Source organism: Cyprinus carpio, chromosome B5, assembly GCF_018340385.1.
Source record: "Cyprinus carpio isolate SPL01 chromosome B5, ASM1834038v1, whole genome shotgun sequence".
Taxonomy (NCBI): Eukaryota; Metazoa; Chordata; class Actinopteri; order Cypriniformes; family Cyprinidae; genus Cyprinus; species Cyprinus carpio.
The window spans coordinates 9771743-9794661 of record NC_056601.1 but is presented as its reverse complement, the minus strand read 5'-3'; the positions used below and the strand labels follow the sequence as shown (position 1 = coordinate 9794661).

The following is a 22919-nucleotide window of genomic DNA, read 5'->3' as shown; positions in this document are numbered from 1 at the left end:
CTCTCTGCATCCTTCTCTCCTCCTCCTCCTCCTGCGCTGTCCTTTCTTCAGCCTGCAGATGGAAAGAGGACTTACAATGACATCAGCATTGATAGTGAGCTCTGTCATATAAATATTCACCTTCCCTGTCAGATTATTTGGTTTATACAGGGCAGCTGATGGAAGCAATATTCCAGGGGCTGTCTGAGGACAAAGGGAGAATGGAGATGAAGGGTGGGGGTTGGGGGCACGTGGGGAATGGTGATTAAGATGAACAGAGCTTGGAGAATACACGTAACATTGAGTAGCCGTTCCTCAGCATGCTTAAAGAACGCCTGTGTCTCTGGGAGCTAAATATGGATCCTTGAAAATTTAAAGATGTGTGCTGGACCCATGGAAATAGCTCCACTTGAGAATCACACATTTTTTTTTTAATGTCGTAATAGCAAAAAAAACGGAGAAAATAAATAATGATTAAAAAAAAATTATTAATAAGACCCTGCGGCCTTATATGAGGACATTGTATTTTGGTAAATTTCTCTGAGACTGTACATGTCACAGTTTTAAGTCTGAATATCCTGTACAGAGCACACTAGGGCTTTTCAGAGATAGCAAATGATTGGATGTTTCACTATGACCACTCCCTCTCCTTGGTCATCAAAAAAGCTGAAATTAATTTAGTGACACTCTTATGAAAATATATTATTTTGTAATTATCATTTAAATCTGTCTAATTTTTAAATTGTGTGTCATAAATAAACATCTCAGGAAAATGTTATGGGGTTTCAAATTTCTGTTACGAAACAGGATGTTGATTTCATACATCTCATATGAGGACACCAGGACATTTTTATTATGCATTTTGGGAGACATAACAAATGAATAGGTAAAAAAAATATATATATATATATTTAAATATTCTATGAAATATTATGTATTATTATGAAAATCTTGTCAATTATCACTCCCATTATTACACTTATTTTTTTCATTACATGTTGCCCCAAAAACACATTAATATGCAAATTAGATTTATTTTATAGAGACGTTGTATATAATGAGAAAACCCATTTATGGTAATTTTACACACATTTTGCAGAAAGAGAACTGGTATATTGAATCATTCTGTTATAACATAGCTGAGAATCATCGTTATACAAAGTTTGGTAAAAAATCTTGAAAACTAAAAATGTATTGGTGACTTAAAAAAGCAATTGTTTTTGCCTATGCATCTTCATTCATGTCTTTTTATTTTTTTAAAGAAATTTACCAAGGACATAGCATAACTTATGAATGAAATATCTTTTTTTTTTTTAAATGCTCTAAACAATGTAAAGACATGGAAAAAAGTTTTCCTAAAGTTTTCCTAAAACTTTTTTCTCGGGTCTTAAGAGGTTAAAAAGCTGTAAAAGAGTGGAGTTTTTTTATTATGGTAAATAATAAAAAACAAAAAATTGTTTATTAAAAAATTTTTAATTGTAATGAAGATAAATATAAGAAAACAAATCGATCTAAAAATAAATAGATGAACGATTAAAAATATTGCCTTGGCAACTAACTGACACAAAAGTTTAAGTATTAAAATTACTAAAACTGAAATAAAAATAAAGAATGACAAAAAACATAAAAAAATGTAAAAAAAAAAAAAAAATCAAAATGTAAAATATTAAAATAAATATTATTAAATATTATTACAGTATATAAATAATAGAAGCTTAGAGTATATTGTCAATGTCCAGTGCAATTTATTAAAACAATTTATTTTTAAGAAATTATTTAAAATAATCAGCTAAAAAAATGAGACTATTAGAATGCTGGTTAAGAAGTAACTTTCGCTTCAGTGTTAACAAGTGTGGGCATGAGTTAAGGTTTCGCAAAAGAGATATTTGCTGAAGTTTCTGGATCAAACAAGTCATGAGTGTAATCACAGCCATTACTCATAGATGTGGAGAAAATTCCGGGAACCACAAGAAGTGTATATAAACTAATAAAAGAAAAGAAATGGACACTGTGAAGAAAGAACAGGCTTTATTTCTATTTGTCAAATCAGACAGACCTTAACATTTAAATCATTTAAGTTAAAAAGACATTACATCAGAAGTTACCTTGGAATTTTAGATTCCTGCAACAAAATATGTAACAGACCATGTTGTCCTAAACACAACTCAGCAATTCTGCACAATTCTGACCTGCTTATGAGACATTCATAAATAAAAACTGTTACATTTTACTATGTACAAAGAATACATTTGGAAAGACAGCATTCAATTAGCATTTCTAATGCATCTGATACAGCTCATTGCACGTTCCCTTAGAAATGTAGTTTAGTTACATTTTGGGCCATGGTGCTGCATCATTATATCACTGTAACATATAAATGATGCAGCTTTTAATAGACCACACATCAAGCATTTAAATAAACAGTTATGTTTTTGCCAGTCTGAGGAAATTGGGAAAATTTGAAGACCATTTAATACTGAAGAAATACTGCAGCTTGCGCAACCCTGTGTAAGAGTTGGGGCACTGAAATGGTAATATCCGGGAAAGATTCACTTCCTTTGATTGGGACAGAGCATGGAGCTATGCCAAAACTTAGGATTTTAAAGGGCATGAAAACCAAATGCAATATTAATGGCAGAAAAAGAGAAACATCCTGATAGTTAGTCAGATTTCAGTAGTATTGAGTAAACAGTCCTCGATTAAAGAAAACTTTTACTATCAACATGTAAAGGCAAAGTCACCTATAACATCACAGCCTGTTGCTACTTAAGATTTTTAATGCCTGAATTATAACTTCCAAACGCAAATGTGTCGGCACCAACGTATATCTGCAATATCAAAGCTTATCCCTCTTACAGTATAGTTCCCAAAAAGTTTTAATGGCCAGTGTGAACATGAACGTTGGATTGAGAAGTATTTTTTGGAAATTGTTTTAATGGATCCCGGGGGTAGGAAGTGAGTTGGAACATAAACAGAACTCACTTTGATGTGAAATAGGGAAACAAGCCTTCACCACTATTATGATTCACTTGTTTCTTCGTAAAAAACACAGTGCCAATAGGCTTGATTTCATCACATTTTTAGTGTGAATTATTGGGATATAGTGTAGTTTGGTGACAGGGAATGCTTCTTTGAACATGCAGGTACTAAGTTCAAGCCTTGTTTTTCCTAGGCAGACGTCAGAAAAGAGCTCCAACAAAGATTTGAATGTGTCCTGCGTGATGAATTATGTATTTACCTCTGCACTTCTGAGAAAGGCTTATGTCACTGCCCTGAGTCCCACTGACAACAGACACAAGCATATCACCAGCGCACACGAATGAAGCTTGTTCATGAATGTTAAATATGTTTTATGCGTGTATCTGATAGAAGATTTATTCACTTAATAAATAAGACCCTTTCCTACACTAGAAGAGCTCTGTCAGAAATAGCAGATCCACAGAAAGGCTCACAAAGTGCTTGTGAGACAGAAATGTAAGCATAGTGAGTATCGGTCATCCACACAAGGGTCTTCATTACCTACAGCAGAGCAAAGAAACAAAGAAGACCTATCAATAACAAATTAATGTTTTATGCCTTACTATATATGATTGGGTTATTTTTGGAGCTTCTCTGTCCCTTAGGATGATTTTACAAGAAAGAAAGTTTGATATTTTTCTTTCAAAATCATGCAAGGGGACTATATATATATATATATATATATATATATATATATATAATATATTATATATATATATATATATAGAGAGAGAGAGAGGAGAGAGAGAGAGAGAGAGAGAGAGAGAGAGAGAGAGAGAGAGAGAGAGAGAGAGAGAGAGAGAGAGAGAGAGAGAGAGAGAGAGAGAGAGAGAGAGGAGAGAGAGAGAGAGAGAGACAGATAGATGGATAACATCAGGTTAATAGTTTAAGTCCATAGCTTAATCAACACATTTTTCAAAATGTGAAATATATCTTTAAACGTGTGTTACCATCTCTCACACACACACACCATTAAAAAAAACTACATTGCACATTATATCAAAATCCACCTTAAGATTAATGAAAACCTTTATTAGAACTAGTATTAAATATTTGAAAAACCAAGTCTGAAGAACTTTTATTTTTCAGGATTTCAAGAAGTATATACAAAGTTCCCTATAACTGAAGAATCCTTGTAACTCTCTTATGACACACACATACACACACAAGGGTGATGTATTTATTTAGTGATGAATCAGCCTGTCTGTACCATACACTGATAAAACATGTCTGGCATTAATGATGCTAGAGCTTTTCTCAGAACCATCTTCACTTTCTCAGACTAGAGGATGTTTAAAGGGTTCCCCTCTAGGTCAGAAGAGTAGATATAATACCAGAAGACTAGATATAATACACCGTTTTAACTACACACATATTCTATAACATTTAAAAACCAAAAAGGGGCTAAATACTTGTATTCATTTTGAACAACAAAACATTGTCATATTAAAGTTGTGTGAGTTTTATGACATTATTTTGTTTGAAAAGCATGTTTGTGCTATTTGTTTTAAATAAATGATACTTGGTTTAACATTTTATTATAGAATGGGAAGAAATCTTATATGCTGATTTAGTGCTCAAGAAACATTTATTATCGTCAACGTAGAACAGTTATTAATTATAATTAATTAATTTTGTAAATGCCTATATATAATTATAAATGACACTTGTGTGGTGTATATATATGCGGTAATTGGCTGAATTAGAAAAAAGAAAAAAAAATCTTACTGTCCCTAAACTTTTGGAAAGTACTGTATTATACATAACACATATAAGTGTGGCTTAGTGTTTTAAATGCTTTTGTGGTTATTCTATGTGCCTCACCATTTCAGAGGGCTCTGGTCTCCGCCTCTATCTTCCTCTCACCATGCGTGTCAGTGTCTGGGGGGCTGATTGTTTGCCGCACTGCAATCTCTGGCCCACCGCCATAAATACTTAACAAGTACTGCCATGTTTCTTCAGATATCTGCCCATAATCTGCTCCTAAAACCAAGTCATAGATAATGAATTATACATACACATATGCGTGTCAGACAAAGTTTTGAAATGCAAGATGAGTCACAGACATGTCAATCTGACACACACACAAACAACCATACCTTGTTTAAGCTGGATATGTCCACCTTTCATTACTGCAATCTTGCTGTTGTCAATGGGGCCTGGCGGCTCTAAACCAGCAGAGATAGAGACAGAGAGAGAAAGATGAAAAAAATAATGACCTTTACAGTGCATAAGCAAACATTCCCTTGAAAATACAGAGGGTGGTCTTGACAGAGCTAACAAGAGTTGATGTCGCCATGTCAGGCTGGTCCAAACACTCAAACAAACAGAGCAATGTTTTAAATGTGTTTCAGAGATGCAGTGTTTACAATTTGTGGGGAGCACTATAACATCAGAAAAATGTACCTAAATGTAACATGGATTTTTGCAATGCATTTTACACAAAGCCTAAAAAAATAAAAAAAATAAAAATAAAATGAAAACACTGTGGAACACAAGAAAAATATATCAGTAAGAAATTGTATAAATGTTGCAGTGATATTTGGCCTTATAGTAAAAGTCAATGGAACATATTTTTTTAAAATATCTATCAAGTCTGCATGTACAGGAAATTGTGATTGACTGTTCTTCTCTATTATGACATTAAATGCGAGTGAAGGGCATCTCAAACAAGACACATAAAGAAAATGTGTCCACCAGGAAACGATTGAATTTTTGTCATATGCTACTTATTGTAATCGTTTCATGTGAGAGACAAATTGCTGGAGGAAAGGGATTGCAACTCATCAGACCATTGGACAACGTAATTACCCAGCCCTCAAGCTCACACCAGCAGTTTAGAGATTACAAGGACATGCAAATTTAAAAATGTGCAAGGATAAATTATTTGTAATAAATACTGCAAAAAAAAAAAAAGATTTGTCAATGTTGATTTCACTTTAAAAATGGAAATTAGACAAATAGAATACAAATAGAAATTGTCACAATGGTCACAAAGTATAACCAGACACCTATATACCACCCTCAGGTCAGTGAACTAAATGCCACAGATTACATTATTTATTTTGCTGCATATTTTCTCAGATTAAAAAAAAAAAAAGTTTCATGTTTCTTGAGATGTGCATTACTCTGTTTGTATGAGACTGTACCGTTGTCTTTGCCCTTGACAAAGTTCTCCCATTCTCTAAACCACTGCATGCTGATACACAGGATGACTGTAGGCGCTTCTTCAGCTTGAAACTCCTTATTTAACTACAGACAGTGAGAGAAAAAGAGAAACAGAGATCAAACTCCCTTCTACCAATCTGAGGATTTCAGCATTTGACTGAATTGAATTATATAGCAATTCAATTGTTATATTTCATTCTTATGTTCCCCTTGCAAACCTGAGGAGTTTCATACAAGACCTCTAGGTATTTCCAAAGCTTTAAAACATGCATCTCACAGATCCTGCATTTCTTATAAGACTGCAGTGCAGATCACACCCTTGATCTGTCAAGCATGCAGTCTGTGTTTCATCAATTTTCTGGCTTTTACGAGCACCAAACACTTCCAAGAACATTTAGCTCCTTCCAAGAGGAGTTTCCACACCATGTTACATAAAAATGCTGTAGCTATGAGGACATAATCTAGAATAACAGTATTCAAATACACTTACTCCCCATCTATGATTGACAGTGAGGGTTGTGGTGATAAGCAGCATCTCATTGTATACTTTTAAGTGGGTTACAATAGTCGGCAATACACAAGCAGGCACTAATTTGTCTGTACTTGGATATCATTTGAAGTAATTTGCTCACCTTTATGAAGGTGTCTATCTCCAGTTTCCGCCGTTTGGCTAAAGTCTCGATCTCTACTTGGCAGATGGCACACACATATAAGTGATTCACGGCCGGGCCTCCCCCAAACCTGTGAAAAATGTTTCAAACCATGAGGAAACGTTCAAAGCATGGCCAGTGAAAAGAGCAAACACATAACTCAACAATGTTTACATTTAACTGCTGGTGGAGGTCTATACACATGACATCAGACGTCTTGAACCGACAGAACTCCATACGCATTTTGTTAGTTCAGGATTGGACTGAGATTTTGTTGACTTCACCAGATCAAAAGCTTAAAAGTCATACCATATTCCACTAATTCGGTAAATGTCACAAGGACTTCCTAAAGGTCAAAAATGTGCATCGCTATGCATGACTCACCTGTTGTAGAGATATTCCCACACATTTTGGGGAAGGATCACAACCAGATCATCCACATAATGGTACTTGGTAGGAGGGATTCCTGTATAAAATCACACCTGAGTTTAGTTTTTACTGCTTACAGTAAGTGGAAAAAGGTGAAAATCCACCAAGGTGCACATTATGGGGGGATATACCAGGCTCAAGATTACCTATTAGTTGTAACTGACAAAAGTGGATTAATTTTCTTGCACCAAACCGTTGAGCTCATTGTGTCACTTGTAATACAATGTCAGCAGTTATCAACCAGGGAACTCCACTAAGGGGCCTCAGCAAACTCCCAAGAAGGGCCCAATATTTTTTAAAGGGGTCATATGACGTTGCTAAAAAAAGAACATTATTTTGCGTATTTGGTGTAATGAAATGTGTTTATGTGGTTTAAGGTTCAAAAAACACATTATTTTCTATGCACCGCCTTTCTGAAACGTGTCAATTTTTACAAAGCTCATCAGTCTGAAAAGCGAGGTGTATGCTGATTGGCCAGCTATCCAGTGCATTGTGATTGGCTGAATAGCATGTGACAGAAATGTTATGCCCATTACCATACTGTGATGCCATATCCCGGCATGACGAAACAAAACCAATAAAACCCATTATAAACGAGGCATTTGTTGCATCCAGTGGGGACATAATTACTGATTATAATGACTGATTCTATCTTTTTATGCATTGCATTGTGCCGCGTAAACATAAAATCATGTCTGCATTTGTGATCAAAGAAACGACAAACAATAAGTGCTACCCTACTGCTCAAAACTCATGTTTGAATCATCAGTGGCAAATCCTTTAAACATTTATACAATCATTCGGTGGATTAATGTAATTAATAGTTCACATATGAGTCATCACATAGAGCTCTAGAGGAGGGAAAAAACAAACTTCAGCCATCCTAGATAAACTTCTGAAGGTAAATTTCCCACTAAGGGGAAAAAATGCTGTAAAAAGATGTGTGAGTTCTGACGGCTCAAATCTGTTGATTTGAGAAGAAACACAAACATTTACACTATAAGATTGTATCCTTGATTTATTTTTATATGTCACTTATGTTAGGCAAAAAAAGGGCCAGCCTACAGTTCTTGCAATTTAATGTGATAGTTCACCCAAGAATAAACATTCTGCCATTAATTACTCACCCTCATGTTGTACTAAACAAGTCCATTTCTCATAGCTTTATAAAACTAAGGTTGAACCACTGATGTCACATGGACTATTCTAACAATGTCCTTACTACCTTTTTTAGCTGCATTGCTGTCTATGCAGGATCAGAAAGCTTTTGTATTTAATCAGAAACATTTTAATTTGTTCTGAAGATGAACAAAGGTCTTATGGGTTTGGAACAACATGAGGGTGAGTAATTAATGATGGAATTTTCATTTTTGTGTAACTATACCTTTAAATTATTTATATTGCGTCATCTTACATCAGTTAATATCTACCACATACTGTAGCCAGTAAAGCCATTAACATACTTGCTAAAATGTATAATCACATTCAACTCTTCATTCTTGCACAGTAATCACAGCAGTGTATAAAAAAAACACAAGTAACTGTCCTTATAGCAGCCAAGTTTATGACAGAGCAAGACTCAGCAGTGCCCCCCTAAACTCTTCTGAACTTATTGTGTAACACAAACTTGATGTAAATAAATTAATACTTCCAAAATAAATCCACTTAAATTAAATATACATCAGAGTATTAGTGTGTGATTGTACCTCCATGCTGACAGAGGAAAGTGTGGTTGGTGATGGGTCCAGGCTCAGTAAATGTGTTGAACTTGTTGAGCCATTCTCTGGAGATGTAGAACTGCAGCAGACTGGGCTCCTTTAAATTAGCCAGAGCAACAACCTTCTGTCTTTCTCTCACAGATTCTTCACTGCTCTTCCTGAAAGAGAAATGAACATAAAATTACAATCATTTTTGCTTTCACTCCATATCATAAAACAGTACCAGTATAATAGACATTCTTGGAACCAACTGAAATGAATTTTTGTATTCTGCTGGTGATTCATTATGGTGCACGGCAAGTCACGTGATGCCAACATAGCAGCTTCCATGAAGAGGCAACCTACTCTATGTAGAGCAAAAAAAGCTATCATTAGGCTACTGATATAACTGCAGTCAGCCTCTTATGTTAATGTTAGGGATGCAACAATGCACCATAAGCTGGTTGAAAATTGATAAAAATGTGACGATTCAAATTGATTGAGATGTTAAATGAATTGTGATACAGTTGGGAGTGGGGTTCTCTGAGGGGAATTGACTGTCTTCAGAAGAAGTTGAGATTTTTAAGCATTTTCTTTTCATCATGCCTCTGTGTAATGCATATTAAGGTAGTGTTTATAAGAGTAGCCCTGCTTTGTTTACATCAAGCAAACCCTATATCTATAAACAAGAGCTGTTCCATTAGCACCACCTGTTGTCAGAGAGTGAATTTGTATCTCATTCAGCCTGTCTGCTGCTTTTTATTTCGTGCAGATGTTTTATGTAGCATCATTTCACAAAGCTAAAGTCAGAACATAATGTTTTAGCTTCAAACTTTGAAATTATACAATTTTATTTTAGATTAAAAACTGCTCATGCTGCATGTATGCAGCATCTTTTTTTCGTTCATGATTCAAATACAGTGGTTGCCTCAAATTTTAAATGGAAGGACCACAGGCAAAGCCATTTATTTTATTTGTATTAATTATTTATTTTATTTGGGATTTGTTTTAAAATTCAGTTGTTTTGACATATTTCGGTTTCACAAAGAAATGTACGACATTTTGTCTGAGAAATAATAAAAAGACCTTTTTATGTATAATTTGTTTTAAATATCATTTTGTTAAAAAATCATAAAAAAATGTAATCTTGAAATCACACTAAGTGAATCGTTACATCCCTATTGAATGTAAATTTTTTTACTCATATCTTTCAAAATTATTCCATTTTACCGTGTGTAAAACAGTTTAAAGGCATGACAGATCTTCCGTAGTATCTGAGTGAAAATGAATATTGAAAAAAAATGTAGGGAAGAACTTTTTTACAAAAAAAAAAATTACTGAGTGTGCTATTCACAACCATTACAAGGTCAAAAAAAGAAGTGTACCTGTAAAAGAGAACATATGCCTCAGCGTTCTGCACTACTGTCTCATGAACTTCTGTTACATACTGATCGTCAAACTCATACCACTGTCCATTGATCACATTCTGACAGTAGGCTATGTAGTGACCACCTGTCGAACACAAAAAACAACAAATTTTCACCTTAAAATAATGTCGTAATTCTCATCTGCCAAAAGCTTCTGCTCCAATTTATTTCGCAATATTACAAAGAAGCATCTTACTCCCAGCAGTGCCGTGATGACAGATGACAGACAGTAGGTCGTAGGTAGTAACCTGAGATGGGCTCTCCTTAGCCAAGAAGGGCTTAAGATCCAAACCCTCCAATGGGAATGACACGTGGCTATTTATCTTGAATGAGTACATGATTTCATGCCTGAAACGCTTCAGATGAATGCACAATATCTGAAAAGGAGATGACACACATTCAAACTCACTAGGATTACAAGCTGTATTCAATAGAGCAGTAAATGAGCAAACTTACACACAAACATACTTACTTCTGGCAGACGCAGAACTTTACAATATTTCACACCATTTCTCAATCTGGGAAAACAGGTAAAGTAAATAAGCTCATGTTTCATCAACTTAACATGCAAACCACAGCTACAGCATGATTTTGGCTGTAAAAACATAATTACTATTTAAATTAGACTATTTAATTAGGGCTGTGCGATACTGAAGAAAAATGCGATATTCAATATGTGATACGATATTGTTTAAAGTGTGTAGAATCCATTAAAATTATATTTTAAAATATTTAAAAATTTTAGCAGCAGTGTTTTAGCATTACATAAAAGGAAATGTCACAAATCAGAAAATGTCATTTTAACATCAGTGTGAACATACAAACAAAAAAAATTAATGACACTTATTTTATATCATTGTAACTTTGCTTTCCATACGCTTTACACTACCACAGCAAAAACTATAGTCTGAGAAAGTTCAAACATGATTAAAGACAAGTGAACACTCAGTAAAAAAATAAATTAATAAATACACAATTTCCAAGCATAGATAAAATAAACAGTAGTATTTAGGTACAGAAATTTAATAATTAAGTGTAAAATAACACCGCATAGTGTTCACTGTATTAATTAAATCTTTGCTATAGCTGTTTTGTTGTTTGATTAACATTAGTGACACATTCAGCAGCATGTATTTATAAGTTGCTGTCCCTTTAAATCCAACTGCACGGATCCAGTATAATGATACACATCCGATTTCTTTCTCAGCTGTTTACATTCATTTAAAACATAACCGACTGTGTTTACAAGAATGATCGTCGAGACGGGTACATAATTCTGTGTGTATGTGTCTGTTCAAACATGAGAAGATGCGAAAAGACAAATCAGCTTGGTGTTCGCGCTCTCTGAAACGGTCTCTGTGTGTGTGTGAATGCGCACGCTTTGCATGTGTGCGACAGAACTGAAGATACGATGTGCGAGATGCGGCTTGTGCATGCACTTCAGGTATGAATCGGAGAGCAAGACGAGACGGCAAAGAGTTGTTTTCTGCAACTTATTGCACTTATCTCTTTTTAACGTCAAGCAATTCTCTGCTATATGCATCGAACTAAAACTTTGAACTGTTGCAGCGTTTTGATTTAAATATTAATAAAATTATTCAGATAGCGCTCTGCATATTGCTATATTTCGATAATTTCGATATATCGTGCAGCCCTATGTTAAATATTTACACAGCATAGCAACCACTACATTTTTAAATGTTGATCACACATTTAAAATCTTACTTTTTACATCGCTCACAGCTGTACATGTTGTCTCCTGTTTGGCAGAAAGAATATACACATCAGCCAAGGGTTTTTCCATCTTGCCTATCTCACTCATATTGCACATTCAGAAATGTCAAACACAATGTGCTTACCTTTCAGCTCATCAGCAGCAAAGAAGGCTGCCAGGCAGTCCTCCAGTGTTACCATTGGGCCCCAAAACCAACTGGGAATACACGACACAACAAACCTGCATAAACACATATGTTTATATTAAAAGATCAATGTCTGGTTTCAGGCCAATTACATTTTTTTACATTCAGTTTTTAGTAAACACACTAACGTTCAAAAACTGACACTAAAGGCTTTTGTTTAAAAATAAAGTTATTTTACACATCCTATTCATCAAAAAAATGCTTTCCACAAAAATATCAACCAATTAAGAATATCAGAATGATTTCAGAAGGATCATGTGACACTGTCCGGAGTAATAGTTGCTTGAAAATGTGAAAAATCTTGATCATTCTCTGCCACATCACTCTCTCACTGTACCTTCGTATAGATTCCATGATGTAGGAGACCCAGCCCTGGGTGGCATAGCCTTCCGTGCAGACACCAGCTTTAACAGGAGCACTCTGGTGGATGGAGGAATGGAGTTTGGCCAAATCCTCTTTACCCGGAATAGGCAAAGAGAGGTCCTGAAAGGTCTCCACGGTTGTTGAAACCTACAACGGCAGATATTTTCTTTGAAACATTGCTCTTTCTGCTGTCTCACACATACCGTTCCCTTAAAATAAATCCTTCTACAGTTACATAACATTTAGTTTATGTGATATGAACACTGTTTGTGCAGCTATACATTGCAGTATTCTTTGAGAAGCAATATGAATTGAAAGTGGAGCTTCTCAAAAAATACTACATGGTGCATGATGATCTTGCAGTTTTTAATGCATTTTTAAGCGTAATGAAATGATTTGATGCTTAGTGCCCTCAAGAGACAGAAAAACTCCTTGCATCCTTCCTCACCCTGTCACATGTCAAACACTGAACAAGACTCAGAATGGATCCGTCAAAAATATCTGAAATAACACTGCGGAAACGGGACTGCTTCTTCTTCTTGGTGCTTAAGAGCATCTGAGCTATAGGACAAACAATCACAACGGTTATTCAGTGCAAAGCAAAGTACTTTTTTACTAAAAACCTTTTTTTTATGCTGCATTTAGTTATATGAGAGAAGCAAACCTTTCTTGAACGTATAAGTGGGTCCAGCTCTGAGGGGGCTTGATCTTGGTGGGCTGCTGGAGAGTCTGGAGTGGAGTTCCTGCACACTGTGAGTGGGGCTACAGGGACGAGAGGATGAACAATGCATGGAGGCTTCATTATCAGGTTCTGTAATAAAAAGAGGGATCAGGAAGTGAGAAGGTTTATATCTTTTTAAAGAATTATATTCCCATTCATAAACTACTAAACATACACTACCTTTCAAAAGTTGGGAGTAAGTAAGATTAAAGGGATACTCCACCCCAAAATGAAAATCTGCCATCAGACGTGCAATCTGAGTTACACAGCATACGGGGATATGGAGAGACACATAAGAGACTGTTGACAAAGGAATTGTTGAAAAAAGTCGTTATTTTATTTTTTCTTCGCTTACAAAAAGTGTTCCTGTTGCTTCATATAACCAAGATTGCACGTCTGATGGCAGATGGAGTATTCTGACGACGGCTTTCATACCTTTTCTGGACCTTGACACTGTTATTTACTTGGCAGTCTATGGGACAGTCACAGGCCTCCCGGTTTTCATCCAAAATATCTTAAATTGTGTTCCGAAGATGAACAAAGCTTTTACGGGTTTGGAAAGACATGGAGGTAAGTGATTAATGACAAAATTTTCATTTTGGGGTGGAGTATCCCTTTAATACTTTAAAGGGGTCATCGGATGGCCATTTACCACATCTTGATATGATTCTTTAGGGTCTTAATGAAAAGCCTATAACATACTTTAGTTAAAATTTCTCATTGGTAGTGTAAAACAACACCCTTTTTACCTTGTCAAAATCAGCTCTGTGGAAATCAACTCGTTTTTTTGTTTGTTGTTGCTTTAAATGCTAATGAGCTCTGCTCACCCTGCCCCTCTCTTCTGTGGGGTGACTAGCTGTGCTCTGAGAGACTATTTACTCAAAGAAGTAGTTCACGTCCAGAACAAAAATGAACAGATAATGTACTCACCCCCTTGTCATCCAAGATGTTCATGTCTTTCTTTCTTCACTGAGCAAAACATTTTAGGATTCCTCTCCATATAATGGACTTCTATGGTGCCCCCGAGTTTGAACTTCCAAAATGCAGTTAAAATGCAGCTTCAAAGGGCTCTAAATGATCCCAGACGAGGAAGAAGAGTCTTATCTAGCTAAACGATTGGTTATTTTCTAAAAAAAAAAATACAATTTATATACTTTTTAACCTCAAACCCTCGTCTTGTCTAGCTCTGCGTGAACTGTTTTTCCTGGTTCATGACAGTTAGGGTATGTCGTAAAACTCCCGTCTCATTTTCTCCTCCAACTTCAAAATCGTCCTACATTGCATTTTTACCGTTTTTTGTAAAGGGCGTTTGACCTTCTTTGCACGTTTCCTTTGTAAACACTGGGTCGGTACATCTGCAGAGACGTAGGGTGATTTTGTAGTTAGAGGAGAAAATGAGATGGGAGTTTTTCGACATACCCTAACTGTCATGAACTGAAAAAATGGAAAAAAGTTCATGCAGAGCTAGACAAGATGAGGGTTTGAGGTTAAAAAGTATATAAATTGTCATTTATTTTTAGAAAATAACAGATGGTTTAGCTAGATAAGACTCTTCTTCCTCGTCTGGGATCGTTTAGAGCCCTTTGAAGCTGCATTTAAACTGCATTTTGGAAGTTCAAACACGGGGGCACCATAGAAGGCCATTATATGGAGAGAAATCCTAAAATGTTTTGCTCAAAAAACATAATTTCTTTACGACTGAAGAAAGAAAGACATGAAAATCTTAGATGACAAGCGGGCGAGTACATTATCTGTATTTTTTGTTCTGGAAGTGAACTATTCCTTTAAGCCGCATTTAATCGCGAAACTTGCTAACTAACACGTTATTAGGAATAGCGATTGCAAAGATTCATAAAAAAACTTATACTCACTTCTGCTGTAAGTGGAGCTGGATCACAAATGATTTGCGCTAATGTAGATGCACTTAGGTAGATCGGGAGGTGCATTCCCTTCACAAACAAAAGTAATCCACTGCGTCTTCAGTGGATCAGATGTCGGGAGTAAATGACAACTGCTATGTTCATTATTACATCCAACAACAAAACACCTCATTTGCTATGGAGTCATTCTTGTCTATGTCCCTGCTAAGGCATCGAAACAATGGTGATCGGACTGTTAGAGCTCACTCAAGGCGGGTCTAAGGTAAGTCGGCTGTGTCAATCAACTATCGTGGGAGTGGCCTTCGTCCGTGTGATGTCACACAGACAAGAAGCTAAGAACAACCTGATTTGAATAAGGGGATATTATTTTTAGGGATCAAATAAAAACCACTAGGTGGATTATCATTATAGGGTAGATGTGTACACACACTGCCAACACACATTTATGTTCAAAAAACAGTGAATTTAGCATCCAATGACCCACTTTAAGCAGGAAAGATGCATTGAGCGACAGAAAAGACTATATTTATATTTTAAATAACTGCTGTTCTTTTGAGCTTTCTTTTCATTAAAGTATCTTTAAAAAAAGATCATGATTTCCACAAAAACGTTAAGCAGCACAAATGAAGATTTTTTTTTATTTCTGAAAGACACTGAAGACTGGAGTAATGGCTGTTGAAAAATTCAGCTTTGCCATCACAAGAATACATTTTAAAAATATTAAAATAGAGAGAAGATTCTAATAGCTGTAATAACATTTCACAATATTACTGTTTTTGCTGTATTTTTGCAGTCTTGGTGGAATTCTTTCGAACACACAGTCACACACACACACAAAAATCTATATGTAAGACTATAAGAACATCATACCTGTATTTCCTGGTGCCGGCACATGTGTGGTTGCAGTTGTTGCCTCTGTTTCTCTCTCTGCCTGTCCTTCTTGTGCAGTCGTGTCCACATCTGCATCCTCATCCATTTCCCGTGTCCTCTCTTCTCCTCTTCTCTCCTTCAGTCTCTCTTTCTCCGAGATTACTCCATTTCCTCTCACTCCCACACATTCATCTTGGATGAGCAGCTCTGCTTCTCCTCCAGCTCTCTCTCCATCTCCTCTCTCGCTTCCTGATCCTGAGTCACACGACAGGAACTCATCCTCAGAGGGGCTTCGGTCTCCATCGACATGATTACGGCTGTCAACCTTGTGGTCAGGCTCGACATCTGAGATTGCACCGCTGCAGTCGGTCAAAGGCTCCTTCAGCTCCTCATGAAGTTGGTCCATCAGACATCGCAAAAACTCCTGAGTGTCCTAAAAAATTACAAATTAAATTAAAACAAATATTTTAAAAACTAAAAATGACAAAAGTTCCTAAACAAATTAATAAAACATAATATCAAAATAAAAAGCATTTTAAAATATGAATAATTACTATAAAAGTATATAAATAATACTTAAATTACTTGCTTCATATACCTGTTGAGCATAGCCACGAAACATGGGGTTCACCAGCTTGATTCCATGAAACAGACTAGTGGGCACAACATAACTTGGCTTGACAGAGTTAAAAAGAAACCAACAAAGAACCATAAGATTCAAGTAAATTATGAACAAGCTCAATAGATTAAGATTACGTTAGCTACAACTGGCCAAGTCTAGGTGAACAGTTTGGCGAGTCGGTGCTTGTTACCGTTTCCTGTGCCAGAGCTCAGAGATAAGCTTCTGAAAGCTTTTACACAACGCCGGCTTCTTATCCGTACGGACCAACCCACTGCAATCCAGGAAAAACTGAGTCAAAGGAGGACTGGAGAGAAAAATAAAAAGAAACAAGAAAACAATGTAAATTTAAGAGGCAGGATACATGGAACTGAAAAATAAACCAGTCAAATCAGTCAAGCTTCCACTTTGTGTTGTCTGAATTATGCTTATTCGTGCTTCACAAGTTGTGAGCTCACCAATTGGAGAGGGCCTGCAGTGCAGCATTCATGTAACAGGAGTTCCCAATGTTCTTCATCCCTGTGAGACCTTTGGCATGTGGAACAGAATCTTAACCGTTACACATAACCACTTACAATGAGATCCAATTTAATGCAGCTTACTTCCATTAAGCCTTCTCATATTAAGAGAACAGAAAAGGTAACTGGTTATTTGTTATTATAGACATTATTCAATCTGCTCCTTTAAAATGTTGCATAAGCAGGACATAATAGTCATCTGTTAGTAAATATACAAGTTACAGAAAAGGTCATTTGAAAAATCCATACTGACTGACAACTACTGTAAATATTTGGGGTCGCTTACATTTTTAAAAAAAAATCAATACTTCTACTCAGCAAGGATGCATAAATGTTGTTATTTAGAACTTTACATTCAAAGAAATCTGAAACAAGTATCACAGTTTCCACAAAAATGTCCAACACTGATAAAAATAAGAAATGTTTCATGAGAGCCAAATCAGTTTCTTGAGTTTCAAATGTTTTTGAACACCAAATCAGAAAATTCAGCTTTGCCATTTCAGAAATAAATTGCATTTAATAATATATGTAAATTAAAAAAAAGATAATTAATTGTAGTCATATTTCAAAATATTGCTGTTTTGCTTAAATCTGTTTTTCAGTCAAATAAATGCAGGTTTGGTGAGCATAGGGGACTTATTTCAAAATCATCAAAAGATCTTATCAATCTTAATATTTTCTATGTGCGTGTCCTTGCTTTTTAGCCTTTATTAGAGGATTTGAAATACCATGCAATGTGTACTAGCTAACCTGTTCATATAATTATACCTCTAGGTTTGAGCTCATCCTCCTCAGATTCTGAGCCTTCCTCATCCGCCACTGCGATAGGTACTGCTTTTAACGGGTGACATGCTGTTTGGGGAAGAGGATCCTTTGGGGATGAAAAACAATAGAATTATGTTTATTGTATTACACATGTGCTTTATAACTTATTGTGACTAAATGACATGTTAAGACTGATATTAACAATGCAGGAGACACGGCCAACCTCAACCAGGAAGAACCATCTTAATCTTGTTTACACAATCCTAAAAAGCTAAAAGTGCACATTTCTGTGAGATGTTTCGAATAGTCTGATGACTTTACCTGATCATGTGGTTTGCAGCGGTGAGTTAATGATACAGGAGTAACAGGCTTTGGTTCCAGAAACACCTCTCTCTCACAGACATAACACCACACCCTGAATGTGGTCAAGTTTACTGTCAGATTGTGTTTTTTGGCCTGGGAAAAAAAAGATGCACATGTACAAAAGAACAAGAGAAACTGATATGGATAATAACTGAACAGAATGAATGCCAGAGAATGGAGTGAATAATTGAATGAATAAGAATTTCACCTGTGCATGTATAGTACTGTGATCTGAATATGATTCTCCACAGCCTACATAAGGACAGTCAAACTGTGGGAAAAGCAGGGCAAAGAGAGTAATAATTATGATTTTTTTTTTTCTGGGCTTAAAAATGCATTTTACTTATCTAACATGTTTGCTAGGGAAAGGGCTCCTCACCTGTAGACATGCCCAGAGGTTGGGTCCACCTACTCCACATGACTGGCATGTGCCTTGAGTAAAATCAATGAGATCAAATTCACTCTGCACCACTCATAACACATCTAAGACTTAAATATTAGCAAAAGCAATTCTTACCTTTGATTTCTGAATCAGTTCCTCCTTAGTAACTTCACCAATAGAGTCCAAGTGGTGACAAAGATCCCCGCTGTCAGTCATCTTGATTTTCACCTCACTCTATTACAATGCACAAAGAACACTTTGAGAACTACTGGTACAGCACCAATACAATAGACATTGAAAAAATTTAAATGAAATCATCTACTCAGCCTCGTGTAGTTTTAAAAATCTAATAACTTTCTTTTTTTCTGTGATGAATAAAAAAAAAAATGACTATTCACTTTAACTCTATGCAAAAAATATTCTGTGCAACATCTCCATTTGCGTTCCACAGAAAAACACGGATTTGGAAAACCATCTGTTTTCGTTTTTGTTAAAAAAAGTATAACCTTCTAATGTACTTACAGTCTCGGTATCAGCGTAATGGAGAACATTTGCCATCAACGAATGCATTATTTGAAAAATATAATGAAAGAAGAAGTGTGTTATCTAGCAGCGAGAAGCTGAGTCTGTGCCTGAAACTCTCAGGAGCCCAAAACTGCTGTTTCATGCGCCTAGCACGACTGAGAAGGATGCATTCACCCCGTATCACCTCGTCTATTGTTACAGTGAGGAAATGCACAGTAATGCATCATAAAGATGTAATTAATCCGTCAATCTATTTTTCCATAAGTAAAGAAGCTTAAACAGAAATCCGAAAAAAAGGGAAAAACAATAGCTAATAATAATAATATGAATCGGCCCCACTATTCGTCTGAATTTAAAGAATAATATCTCAAAACAAACGGCATCTTTCTGCGTCTACAGTTACTCTACATGTCATCGCCAGCCACCTAAAAGCTGTTTAACATCACGATCTTAACAGAATAAACAGGCCATATTTCCACTCTGCAAGACACCATCCATGCGCTGACTCGACATGATAGTATCTAAGGAAATAAACAGTGACACTCCGCTTTAGCCGAAGGAAAGATAAGAACAAACATTTACCTGTCAGACAGAAACCAAAATAACGCTAATAGATGATCATTTAGGCCAATCGGTGGTATTTGTAACAGTGTTGCACTAGGCAGCATCCATACTGAATACAGCATGAGTGTGCGTCACAGCTTTCACGGAGCCAATGAACGCTTTCAGTTCTTTCATCTGATCAAAAACTATTTTTAATTGACTTAAACGTATACAGTTTACATGCTGCTTGGTTTAGGAGTTGATGTTTCTAATTGTTTTGTTATTATTTTTACCTCGTTTTTTTAATGACATATAAGTAGCTGATCTTGAACCAGCCTCTTCATCCGCATTAGTCACTTTACACCGTTAAACGCTTGTATGGAAAACAGAAGAGCTGACCTCAGATCAGCTGTTAAAACCGTAATTGTGACGTCGGCGGAAGTTACGGGAAATGTGAGGAAAGCGGTCCGTCGATAAACACAGACCGCCGACGTTGCGTACAGAATAAACATTAAATAATTCAACGCTTTTTGAAATCATGCCCTCAGGTAAGATTAACAGGAGGAGGAAGGAGGAAACATCCGACGAGGAAGATGATGAGACAAAAGCCGTGGTCAGGTAGATATGTTTTCACAATAGAGTAACTTAACCAAAAAATGTCCGTATATGGAAAAGTATTTATGTAACGTTAAGTGTCAAATTCATTCAGATGCCACATCCAGACGCCTTTTTATATGTGAGAATATATTTAAAAATGTTACATTCAAACCTATTTTCTAAGGTCCAAGGTGGATGAAGCCAAGGAGCTTCAAAGTTTTTCGAAAAAGGCAGCATGGAGTAAGGTTGGTCACATGTCTAATTGGAATGATTTTCATTTTATACGAATATAACAGTCTTAAACGTTTTGTGCATGTCTTATTTTTACAGTGTGTAATTTCCCAGTTTAAATTAATGTATACATTCTGTAATATTCTGTTACTTGTAGGAGAGAAGCTTCCTTTGGAGGCTGAGCTTGAAGTATGTTTTTTTTTTTAAACCAAACTACATTTTGTATTACAATGAAGGTCTTGCAGTGTTAGAGTAAATGTATAATTTAAGTGCTTAAATATTGTCACTCCATGTTTTGTGCATTAGGACGACCCATTTAAACTTAAGACCGGGGGTGTTGTTGACATGAACAAAGTGAAAGACAGAAATCAAGATATGTAAGTGATATTATGGAGCCATGTTTGCTGTTTATTTAAAGTTGATGTTTCTGTATTTTAAAAGTGAAATGATTAACATTACTCTCCACTACAGGACAGCGGATGAAAACGACCTGAATCTTGGTACCTCCTTTTCTGCTGAAACTAACAGACGAGATGAAGATGCAGACATGTAAGTGCATATGTGTCCACGCAAACCATCTGCATTCTACATGATCGTTCTACATGATGCTTGTATTTTGTGTTTATTATGTTTATATCATCTCTCTCCTTGTATGTTTTTTAATTCAGGATGGAGTACATTGAGACCGAATTAAAGAAAGGCATGGTGATGGCGGAAGGGCAGAAAATGAAGAATCCAGAGGACCTCCTGTATGAGCTTCCAGAGAACAAGACAGAAAAGATGTTGTCCAATCAGATGCTGAGTGGAATTGTAGAGGTGGATCTGGGGATAGAGTAAGTAAAGACCAAAACTAATTCACTTTGCTAACATCTGTGATATTTCTTTATACTCCACCTAGCAATGGATGTCAGCTTAAAAACCTTTTTTCCCTTTCTTATCAGTGCAAAAATAAATAACATCATCATTACAGAAGAAGCCAAAGCAAAGCTGCTTGCTGAGCAGAGGAATAAAAAGGACAACGGGACCTCCTTTGTTCCCACTAACATTGCTGTGTATTACATCCAGCATAATCGCTGTAAGTGCACAAGTATATCTGAACTACCAGCATTTTGTATTTTAAGATCATATGCTTAGTGCTCATGAATCAAGAAGTTTGTCTCCATAATTATTTTCTTCCCTAAAGGACAAAGATTAAGTCATTTTCTGTATATTTTTTTTCATAATATACATAGGATGTAAACACTCCCCAGAGATGACACAGAGAAGAACCCAAAGCCAGGCCACTACGAGTAGAAAACACTGAGAAGCCAGTACCTGAGAGTAAGATCATAATATCTTATTTCGCTAAAAATAACACATAGAACTGCATTTGTTGGATTTATATTAATGTTTAAACCTCTTGTCGTTCTCCAGCTTCACCACCCAATTACCACAAGAGGCCGAATAATGAGAAGGCCACAGATGACTACCACTATGAGAAATTCAAGATGAACCGACGATACTAATCCTCCACCTTCGCTACACAGTCACCTAGTTGGACACTTTTTTCCTGTAAAATTTGAGATGTAAATATTTTATACTGTATTTATAAATGTGTTCATAGCTTGAATGCAGTCATAAACATTTTACAAAAAAACTCCCCCCAAAACATTGGTCATTTTTGCAAACTTTATAAAATAGAAGAACATTGTTTTCATAATAATGTACTGTGCACCATTAATGCATTATAATGTGTTTCAGTCTGTGGAATAGTCTAAAATTGATTTATCACTTTATATTAATGAAATTCATTGTTTTATTAAAGGTTATTTTTATTCTACACATTTTGATAATGAAATAACAAAGTAATATTATAACCTTTATTAGAGTTACAACATATTTCCTTTTCCTCTTAGTTTTTGCTTGGATGTCTTTTAATTACCTAAAATGGAAAGGTTGTCCTAAAGTAGCACAGAAATAAAAAATATACATGTAAATGAATAATAAAAAAAAAAGAACAGTTCCTTGGCAGTCACATTTGGAAGAGCATTACAGTGCACATATACTATGAATCATACAATGACATTTAACAGCTTATTTTGTTACTTAGAGGAGCTAGATTTACTCCAAATGTATGCAGCATGTTTACAGACAAGTCTCTTTTTCTTTTAGCATCCAAAACACCACTTGCTTAAAGTTGTTAAATTACCTAACTTCTATTTTTTGCAGACCAACAATGAAAGTATAGCATAATTGTAATTCTGCTCAAAGAGACA

The 22919-nt window shown here is 35.7% G+C and overlaps 2 protein-coding genes across 7 annotated transcripts; one reads left to right on the top strand and one right to left on the bottom strand.

The window, feature by feature from the left end:
* Nucleotides 1-1990: 1990 nt before the first annotated feature.
* LOC109075109 (ubiquitin carboxyl-terminal hydrolase 20) lies at nucleotides 1991-20236 on the bottom strand. 6 transcript variants are annotated; one of them, XM_042724204.1, is made up of 25 exons: nucleotides 20130-20236; nucleotides 18904-19002; nucleotides 18766-18819; nucleotides 18595-18657; nucleotides 18345-18479; nucleotides 18027-18129; nucleotides 17199-17268; nucleotides 16934-17047; nucleotides 16711-16798; nucleotides 16122-16554; nucleotides 13315-13461; nucleotides 13099-13211; nucleotides 12625-12797; nucleotides 12228-12322; nucleotides 12094-12127; nucleotides 10841-10886; nucleotides 10565-10745; nucleotides 10327-10453; nucleotides 8951-9120; nucleotides 7200-7281; nucleotides 6798-6906; nucleotides 6147-6249; nucleotides 5097-5165; nucleotides 4822-4980; nucleotides 1991-3498 (listed from the first exon to the last, which is right to left on the bottom strand). In XM_042724204.1, exons 2-24 carry the CDS (start codon nucleotides 18982-18984, stop codon nucleotides 4826-4828), a joined length of 2745 nt encoding a protein of 914 aa, XP_042580138.1. In that variant the 5' UTR covers nucleotides 18985-19002; nucleotides 20130-20236; the 3' UTR covers nucleotides 1991-3498; nucleotides 4822-4825. The 6 variants fall into 6 exon arrangements, with proteins under 6 accessions (XP_042580138.1, XP_042580137.1, XP_042580136.1 ...); XM_042724203.1 differs by lacking the exon at nucleotides 20130-20236 and adding an exon at nucleotides 19876-20018; XM_042724202.1 differs by lacking the exon at nucleotides 20130-20236 and adding an exon at nucleotides 19291-19826 and having other exon boundaries at nucleotides 12228-12298.
* On the top strand, nucleotides 20121-22706 carry LOC109090145 (telomere length and silencing protein 1 homolog). The gene is given in 9 exon segments (XM_042724211.1): nucleotides 20121-20454; nucleotides 20618-20682; nucleotides 20807-20853; nucleotides 20971-21041; nucleotides 21136-21213; nucleotides 21333-21497; nucleotides 21606-21741; nucleotides 21888-21984; nucleotides 22078-22706. Coding segments are annotated over 9 exon segments (831 nt in total). The 5' UTR covers nucleotides 20121-20374; the 3' UTR covers nucleotides 22170-22706.
* The last annotated feature ends 213 nt before the right edge of the window (nucleotides 22707-22919 follow it).